This window comes from Chrysochloris asiatica, unplaced genomic scaffold (assembly GCF_000296735.1).
Source record: "Chrysochloris asiatica unplaced genomic scaffold, ChrAsi1.0 scaffold00313, whole genome shotgun sequence".
NCBI classification, from domain to species: Eukaryota; Metazoa; Chordata; class Mammalia; order Afrosoricida; family Chrysochloridae; genus Chrysochloris; species Chrysochloris asiatica.
This window is the reverse complement of record NW_006408831.1, coordinates 2,050,994-2,061,220: the sequence shown is the minus strand read 5'-3', so window position 1 is coordinate 2,061,220 and position 10,227 is coordinate 2,050,994. Positions and strand designations below refer to the sequence as shown.

The 10,227-nt window shown below is 39.4% G+C and overlaps 1 protein-coding gene across 1 annotated transcript in view; it reads left to right on the top strand.

Moving 5' to 3' along the window:
- BHMT2 (betaine--homocysteine S-methyltransferase 2) overlaps positions 1-10,227 on the top strand; it is a 29,879-nt gene that overhangs the window by 17,903 nt on the left and 1,749 nt on the right. Inside the window, 3 exon segments of the mRNA XM_006875197.1 lie at positions 155-302; positions 1,314-1,496; positions 5,936-6,164. Coding sequence (XP_006875259.1) covers positions 155-302; positions 1,314-1,496; positions 5,936-6,164 — 560 coding nt within the window.

Sequence of the window (10,227 nt, the reverse complement as noted above, 5' to 3'; positions counted from 1 at the left end):
TATACACTTTATTCAGTCAGATAGAAGCACATTCCTTAACAATCTTTATCACACATGCTATATTTGGCAATGTACAAAACCATTTCATACCATTGAGTGTTCCTATCCTAAATCTGCTTTTTATTTGGACCAATAAAAACTGAAATTCTCTTAGTATTTTGAGCATGCTGAAGAAGCCGTGTGGGCTGTGGAAGTCTTAAAGGAAGCTGGAAAACCTGTGGCAGCTACCATGTGCATAGGCCCAGAGGGAGACAAGCATGGGGTAACACCAGGAGAATGTGCCATTCAACTGGTAAAAGCAGGTAATGAGAATCTATGTTGGTGTTGTTGTTAAGTGCCGTTGAGTTGGCTTCAACCCATAGTGACCCTATACAGGGTTTCCAAGGAGCACCATACTATGTAATAAATAGCTCGGTTGCTTAGGAAACTCAGCAATGTTCATTTAGTATTGTGAAAGTAATTCAAACATCAAAAAAGCTCACCATAATCAGTGACCTTGTCTGTAAAACTTGGGGGAGGGAAGGGAAATAGCAACTGTGTGGCACTGTGGATCAGCACTGGACTGTGAATCACAAAGTTGGCAGTTCAAACCTACCAGCTGCTCCTTAGAAACCCTATACAGGATCACAATGAGTCGGGACCGACTTAATGGTGCTTAACAACAACAAAGCACTTTCTAGAGCCCCTGGTTGGTGCAAATTCAGCTGCTAACCAAAAGATAGGTGGTTCAAGTCCACTCAAAGGTGCCTTGGAAGAAAGACCTGGTGATTTACTTTAGAAAACTCAGCCACTGAAAAATCTATGGAGCATGTTGTTGTTAAGTGCCATCGAGTCTGTACTGACTCATAGCGACCTTATGCATGGCAGAATGAAACACCGGCCAATCCTGGGCCAACCTCACTATGGATGATAGCGCCACTCAAACAAGAGTTAGACTCAGCATCACTGCAGCAGGTTTAAAAAAAGACTAAGCAAACATGCAAATACATAAAATTTCATGTTCTTTATTTCTTTGCTTAAGGAGCCCTGTGAGTTAGGCGTTGGGCTGCTAACTGTAAGGTTGGTGGTTCAAACCCACCAGCTACTCCCCAACAGAAAGATGACTCCATCTGCTCTGGTAAAGATTCCCAGTCTCCAGTCTTGGTGTAGCACTGCGGGTTAAAGTGCTGGACTGCAAAGTGAGTTTAAAACACAAGGTCGGGGGTTCAAACTCAGTAGCTGCTCCTTGGAAACCCTATCCTGGGTCACTATGAGTCATATTCAACTCAATGGCAGTAGATTTAATATGGGCTGGGTTTTGTTTCTTTACTTAGGGGCTTCAATCATTGGAGTGAACTGCCGATTTGGACCCAGAATCAGTTTGAAGACAATGAAACTCATGAAGGAGGGCCTTCAGGCTACAGGGATGAAGGCACACCTCATGGTGCAGTCCCTGGGATTCCACACACCTGACTGTGGCAAAGGAGGGTTTGTGGACCTTCCAGAATATCCCTTTGGTGAGCATATGGAGAATTCGTATGGCTTGTTGTAACAAAGTTGAAACAGCTATAAGTTTCCAAACCACTTCTCATCTGTCAGTTTGTCATACTCTGGTAGCTTGCGTGTTGCTCTGATACCGGAAGCTATGCCACCTGTATTTTAAATGCCTACAGTCACCCATGATGGACAGGTTTCAGTGGAGCTTCCAGACTAAGGGAGACTAGGAAGAAGGAGAGGCAGACCATGGCTGAAGGGTTAGCCATGGAAAACCTTATGAAAAATAGCAAAGCATTGTCTGATATAGTGACAAAAAATGAACCCCTTTGGTTGGAAAGTGCTCAAAATATGACTGGGGAAGAGCTTCCGTCAATTACTTATTGTTAGGTGCTGTCAAGTCAATATCATTAATAGCACATGCAAGTAAAATTTTCCTAAAGAGAGTGACCTTATGCACAACAGAACAAAACGCTGCCAGATCCTGCGTCAATTTCACAATCAATACTACGCTTGAGCCCATTGCTGCTGCCATTGTACCAATCTGTCTTCTTGGGGAGTCTTCCTCTCTTTTCACTGGCCTTCCAGGGACAGGTCCCTCCTGATAACTTGTAAGAAGTATGAGAGATGAAGTCTGGCCATCCTGGCTTCTAAGAAACACTTTGGTTCTACTTCATCCAACACAGATTGGTTTGTTCTTCTGGCAATCCATGGAACTTTTAATATTTTCCTCCAACACCATAAGTCAAATGCATCGATTCTTCTACAGTCTTCCTTATTCTTTGTCCAACTTTCACATGCATATGAGACTATTAAAAATACCCTGATTTGGGTCAGGTGCACCTTAGTCCTCAAACTAACATCTTTATTCTTGAACACTTCAAAGAAGTCTTGTCCTGAAGATTTGCCTATTGTAACACGTTTCTTAATTTCTTAACTACTGTTTCCATGAGTGTTGTGATGGGTTGATCGAGCAAAATGACGTACTTGACATCAATATATTCTCCAAGACTTGAAATTTATCTTCCATTCTTGCAGCTTGAGAAATGTTGAGCATGTTCTTCCCTCTTGGTTTTCTGACTGCAGGTCTTTCCACATTTTATTATACCTTACTTTGTCTTCTTGAGCTGCCCTTTTAAATTCTCTGTTCAACTCTTTTACTTCCTCACTTCTTCCAGTTGCTTTAGCTTCTTTATGTTCAAGAGCAAGTTTCAGAGTCTCTCCTGACATCCATTTTGGTCTTTGCTTTCTTTCTTGTCATTTAAATGACCTTTTGCTTTCTTCTTGTATGATGTTCTTAATGTCATTCCACAACTAATCTAGTCTTTGGTCATTAGTGTCTAATGCATCAAATCTTGTCTTGAGAGCCCCTCTAAATTCAGGTGGGCTATATTTAAGGTCGTATTTTGGCTCCTGTGAATTTTTTTGAATTTTACTCAGCTTCATCTTGAACTTTCATATGAGCAATTGATGGTCTGTTCCACTCAGCTCCTTTGTTTTGGCTGATGATATTGGGCTTCTCCATTGTCTCTTCCACAGATGTAGTTGATTTGATTCCTGTGTAATCTATCTAGTGAGGTCCTTGTGTTTTGTTGTTGTTAAGTGCCATCAAGTCAGTAATGACTGATAGCGAACCTTATGCACAACAAAGCAAAACATGCCCAGTCCTGCACCATAGTCGCTATGCTTGAGTCCATTGCTGCTGCCACTGTGCCAATCCATCTTGTTTGAACCACAAGGTTGGCAGTTCTAGCTCACCAGCTGCTCCTTGAAAACGACGCTATGGGTTGGAACCAACTCAACAAAATAATGGGCAAAATATTGAATGATGCAGGAAGCATCAAAAGAAGATGGAAAAAATATAGTCACTGTACTAAAAAGAATGGTTCAATTCTGAACCATTTCAAGAGATAGTGTATGATCAAGAACTGATGGTATTGAAGGAATATGTCTAGAAATTGATGGAATATGAATTGAAATGTTTCAACAAACTGATGCAGCATTGGACTCACTCACTTATCTATACCAAGAAATATGGAAGACAGTTACTTACCCAATCTGTTGGCAGAAATCTATGTTTGTGCTTGTTCCAAAGAAAGGTGATAAATCATCAAACAATATCATTAATATTATACTCAAGTAAAATTTTGCTGAAGATAATTAAAAAATGATTACATTAATACTTTCTTACAGGGAGCTGCCAGAAATTCAAACCAGATTCAGAAGAGAAAGTGAAATGAGAAATATCATTGCTGGCATGAGATAGATCTTGGCTAGAAATAGAGATTACTAGAAAGGTGTTTACTTGTGCATTATTGACTATGCAAAGGCATTTGACTGTGTGCATCATAACAAACTCTGGATAACATTGCAAAAAATGGGTATTCTAGAATGCTTATTTGTGCTCATGAGCAATCAGTGAATAGAGCACAAGGCAGTCATTTGAACAGATACTAAGAGGTTTAAAATCACAAAAGGTGTACATCAGGGTTGTAGCCTATCACCATACCTATTCAATCTGTATGCTGAGCAAACACATTTGAGAAGCTGCTACATTATAAGAAGAAGAACATAGCATCCGGATTGGAGGAAGACTCATTCACAATTTACAGATGACACAACTTTGCTTCTGAAAGCAAAGAAGACTTGGAACACTTATTGGAGAAGATCAAAGATTGTACCTCAATGCAAAGAGAACAAAAATTCTCACACATGAACCAATAAATAACATCATGATAGATGAAGAAAAGATTAAAGTTTTCAAAGATTTCTCTTTACTTGGATCAACAACCAACTCTTATGGAAGCAGCAGTCAAGAAATCAAATGACATATTGCATTAGGCAAATCTGTTGCAAAAGACCACTTTAAAGTATTAAAGAGCAAAGATGTCATTTTGAGGACTAAGGTGTATACCAAGTCATGGTATTTTCAGTTGCCTCATAGGCATGTGAAAGCTGGACAGTGAATAAGGAAGACCATAGACAAATTGATACATTTGAATTATGTATCAATTATGTATCAATTATGGTTTTGGCAAAGAATATTGAGCATACCATGGACTTCCTGAGGAACAAACCAACCTGTCTTGGAAGAAGTACTGTTGAATTGCTCCTTGGAAACTACAATAGTGAGACTTCTTTTGTACTTTGAAAATGTTGTCGGGAAGGGCCAGTCCCTGTAGAAGGACACCATGCTTGATAAAGTGGAGGGTCATTGAAAAAGAGGAAGACCTTCAATGAAATGGATTCACACAGTGGCTCCAACAATGGGCTCAAAGGTCACAATTGTAAGAATGAAATAGGGCCAGGTGGTGTTTCATATTGTTATACAGAGGGTCTCTATAAGTTGGAAATGACTTAATGGGACCTAACACCAACAACAACATAAGTTACACAAGGAACCTTGGTGGTGCAAGGCTTAGCGCTTGGTTGCTAACTGAAACAAACTTGTTGCTCAGAAGAAATGACTTGGGTGTAAAGATGGTTGTTGTTGTTTTGTTGTTAGGTGCCATTGAGTCAGTTCCAGGAAACTCTATTGGGCAATGTTACTCTGTCAGAATAGGCTGGGCAGTATACAACAATGATATAAGTTGTGCAGTCTGACCAGATGAGACTGAATAAAACAAAAACATTTAATGTTAAGCAAATATGAGCTATCTAAGTGGGAGAAAAATATGGAACAAAACAATAAAAAAGGTTAGCCTTGCTGGTCTGACAGATACTGGGGGAACCCCCGAGACTGTGCCCCTTAGACACCCTTTAGTCCTGGTACTAACTCTCCTCTTTGGCTCAACTTTCAGTCAAAGCACAGGCTTATGAGGTGAGCAGTAACAGCAGGCAGGTATGGACTCCTCAGAACAGTCAATCATGTGAGATTAAAAGGGCAACAAAGCTCAGAAAGCAGGAAGGGATAGAAAAGAAGGGCGAGTAGAAGTGGTAAACACAGGGAGGAAAGGAAAAGAGTGCTGTTACACTGTGGGGGTTGTCATCAGTGTCAGGAATCAAAACGTGTATGAATTGTTAAATGGAAGGCCAATTCGCTATGTAAATTTCCACCCAAATCACAATAAAACGTTTTTAAATGATGATGCGTGAAATAAGTCAGACACAAAAGGACACATGAACTGACTTGAGGCACTTAACAACAAGGAACAGAGTTTATTAGTGTTTACCAGAGGTGGGTGCTTATAGGGTACTAAATTTCTGTTAAGGGTGATAAAAAAAAAGTGTGGAAACAGCTAAGTTGATGGTTATACAATATTGTGAATGTAATTAATGTCACTGAATGAAACATTTGAATTTTTTGTTATATATTTCACCACAGTTTATTTTAAAATAAGGTATTTAAAGAGAACACACTCTAAAGTTTATAGCATTTTGCTAGGGGAAAAAAAAGTATATCCCATCCCTGTCCTTTGAAAATAGGGATGGGAACAGAAATGCCATAACCATTGTGTTACAGGACTAGAGCCCAGACTTGCAACCAGATGGGATATTCAAAAGTACGCCAGAGAGGCCTACAACATGGGTGTCAGGTTCATTGGTGGTTGCTGTGGATTTGAGCCCTACCACATCCGGGCAATTGCAGAGGAGCTGGCCCCAGAGAGGGGATTTTTGCCACCAGCTTCAGAAAAACATGGCAGCTGGGGAAGTGGTTTGGACATGCACACCAAACCCTGGATTAGAGCAAGGTAAGAGTTTTTTTATTAAAATTTTTACAAGTTTCCCTGAATCTCATTTTATTTACTGTTATAAAAGTTGTGCATGTACATGGTAATAAAAATTCAGACGGTATGTTTTTTGTTAAGTGCTATCCAGTCTGTTATGACTCATAGCCACCCTGTATAGGATTTCTGAGGAGTCACTGGTGGGTTTGAACTGTTTACCTTGCAGTTAACAGTCCAGTGCTTATCATATAGCACCACACCAGGACTGCATAATTGTTGCTGTTATTAAATACCATCAAGGTGGTTCCAACTCATAGCAACCCTTTAATGGTCGACCTTGTGGTTCGCAGTCCAGTGCTGATCCTACAGCGCTACACCAGGAGTCCAATTACTGTTTTTGTTGTTAAGTCGAGTCAGTTCCTACACATAGGGACCCTGTATAGAGTTTCCGAGGAACAGCTGATGAGCTTGCACCTCCAACCTTGCGATTCAAACCAATTTTGCAGTTCAATGCATTAACCCACAGCACCATACCAGGACTCCATGAATCCAATTGTTGTTGTTAAGTGCCGTCGAGTCGGTTTCGACCCATAGCGACCCTGAATAGGGTTTCCGAGGCTGTAAATCTTTACGGGAGCAGATCGCCTCATCTTTCTCCCGCGGAGCAGCTGGTAGTTTCGAACTGCTGACCTTCCGGTTCGCAGCCCGATTCGTAACCACTACGCTACCAGAGCTCCTTTTCATGAATCCAATAGAAGCATATAAAATAAAAAGTAAAAATTGCCTCCCTTCCAACACCCATCCCATTCCCAGAACTAACCCATATCCAATTTGTGTTTTGAGGTCTAGTGTCTCTATTTGTCTTTTTATCAATTTGAAGCAATAATTACTGATGATTCCCTATGAAGACTAAGGAATTTAACTCACATAATCAACCTCTTTCCCTAATACTCCTTTTCTCAATTTTGATTTATTACATTTTTATTTCTTTAGTTGACTGTCTATAAATTTAAATCACATACTTAACTACCTTTTTCTAAATCCATCAATATTAGACAGCATCTCTTGACTGTACTCTCTATAAGAACTGACTCCCATCTGCTTTTCTCTACTTTCTCCCATATCCACCACTTGTTTTATTGAAATCGTATCATTATTTTCACAATGTCAAGGTTTATAACTGATAGGTTCTTTTCTGTAACTATAATTAAGTTTTCCATGCTTGGTTTATAGATTGATTCTAAAAACGGAGAGTCAGTGGACAGAATTGATAACATTATATCCGTCAGATTAAACAGGAGTCTTGGTGTGGAATTGTAGGGTAAGCACTGGACTGCTAACCGTAAGGTTGAAGGTTCAAGCCCACCAGTTGTTCCTTGGAAACAGTACACACATAGGGTCTTTATGAGTCAGAACCAACTCAATGGCACTTAACAACAACAACAACAACAAGATTTAACAAGCAGGATTCATGAAATATAATCAGAACTTAACTTTATTTTTAATTCCCTTAATCTCTTTAAACCTACTCTATCCCTTCTTCTGCCTCTGTTTGAAAATACTGATATGCTTCAGGACCTATCTCAGTATTCTTAGGTAATAGAAAGTTCTGTAAAAGTTCACTTTACTTTGCAAACAGTGTCAGTTCACTTTCAAGAAGTAGTCATTTCTATGTAAAATCAAAACTCAGAACTTGTTTCAAACGTATAACCTTTCTTTCCTGTTTTCCAGCAGACACCTTCATCAGACCTTCTGATTGAAGACTTCTTCTCTCATTATGCTCCCAATGCTCTCTCCCATCTTACTAATCATGGTTTTTTGACCTCTTCAGAATCAAATCAAGAAGAGAGAGGGTAGAAAAGGAGAGGAAACGTCATTTTAGTTGGTTGCACCCTACCAGGAAGACTGCAGTCTCTGAGCCTAGCAGAACTTCTTGAGCACTTTCAGAGTTCCTCAAAGACTTCCATGGGGAAATTTTGTCTGTACCTCTCACACAATAAGCACTGTATGTTTTTGGTTGCTGCTTCCCCTCAAAAAAACCCACTTCTGTCCAGTTGATTCCGACTTATAGTGACCTTACAACTGTAGGGTTCCAAGGGTTTGAACCCTCAACCTTTTGGTTATCAGTCCAGTGCTTATCTTACAATTCCAGAGTAGAACTGCTCCATAGGTTTTCCGAGACTGTAAATCTTTACAGGAGAGATGGCCTCATCTTTCTCCTGTGGAGCAAACTTGTGGGTTTGAACAGCTGATCTTGTGGTTAGCAGCCTACCAGGGCTGCTTGCTTCCCCTTCAGGCCCTGGGTTTTCAACAGGCCATTCCAGATCTATCCCACATTACGGGTCCCATTGTCCTTCCTGTTGATTCTCTTGGGCCAGATTTAACATAACTTCCAAGCTGGCTCTTTTCTCCATCAGGACCAAAACTGTCTAAAGGATCTTTATCCTTCCTTTATCCACATATAACTTATACAGTGTGATCTGACCCCAATGTAGTAGCACCCACTCTGCTCATAAGCAAAGTAACAGTGTTCCAGATTTTCCAATTTAGAGTCAGGTAAGTTATCTGACTGGATCTAGGGAACCTACTTTGAAATGTTTGCAGTGTGGTCTGTCTTGAAACCCACTTTGATATCTGATATCTGTAATATCTCGGTTCCTCCAAAAAAAAAAAAACTTTCAGTCAAAAATCCCATCACATTATTAATTTTTCTAAATATTACTTACTGCAGAACCAAGTGGTATGAATGGAGTAATGGCAAGGAGAAATAATCCTATTATAGAACTTGAACCGTTTGAAAGAGAATGTTTCAAGCATCAAGGTCAAATGGATTCATTTCTCTTACATTACATCAATTGTTCAGATTCATGCCATATTTTAATTTGCTTCATGCTTGGACTATGATTTTCTTTGTACAGCATTGGATTTTTCTGGGTATTTCTAATTAATTTCCTTTTTCATTGCTGACAGGAGAATAAAAGGCCTTCACCTTCTCTTTGCAGTTTATAAATTATTCTATTTCTATAGTCAATCCACTTTATTATTGACAACATTTTTCATAGGGCTCCTTAATTGCTGTTCTGTTTTGGGTCATTGCTTTCTGGCCACACTGCACAGTTACATACTGATAATTTTATATTATATGATCCTGTTCCTGTACAGATTTACAGTCTTTGAAACATTATACAGAGTTGCTATGAGTTAAAACTGACCTGACAGTACCTAACAACAACAATAACACTTTTGGATTAAGTCTGCTGTTTCTCAGATTTCATATTCTGCTCTTCCTTAGATTTTGTGTTAATTGGAATTCTCTTTGGAATGCCAAGACAGAATTAGACAGACAAGAAATTTATCTGGGGAAAACATCTGTGAGGGAAAATGAGAAGGGAACCAGAGGAGGTAGAGAAAGCCATCATGTTGAGATACAGATCTGAACATGTGAAGGAGAGAAGGAAGGAAAGAGGGTTAAGTAGGACACTTCTAAGAATGTTTTGCTTAGTTGGTGGAGTATGAGGAGGTCTTTGAGTCAAAGTCAGATGTCAGAAGAGTTCTGCTTATGCAGAAATTACTATCCTATATTACTATGCTTGTCATCCTTTACTATTCACTGACAATAGCCAGGGGAAACACGCCTCTGCAAGAACCTGTGCTAATTGGTGCTATTATTAGTCAATTACACTTCCCAGAGCAGAGATTGGAGTGGAGTGGTGTGTTTTTAGAACTACCACAGATTTCTGATTTTGCTAGAGCACATACTCAAGTAAATTTTGCAGAAAGGATACCTGTGACCTTAACTTTCTGAGTTCCTGTAAGTTTAAAATTGTTTTATTTCACCACCACACCTGATTGCTATTCTGGTTGGTCATAGAATTCTAGATTGAAAAATACATTTTCTCAGAATTCTCTTCAGTGTTGTTAAGTATTCTGAAACTAGCCTGATTCAAGTTTCTTTGTAGGAACCTTTTTTCATTCTGTCTGGAAACTCTTGAAATCCTTCATGTATCCTTGTCATTTTGAAATTTCATGAGGACATGTCTAAGTGTGTGTGTGTGTGTGTGTGTGTGTGTGTGTGTGTGTGTGTGTG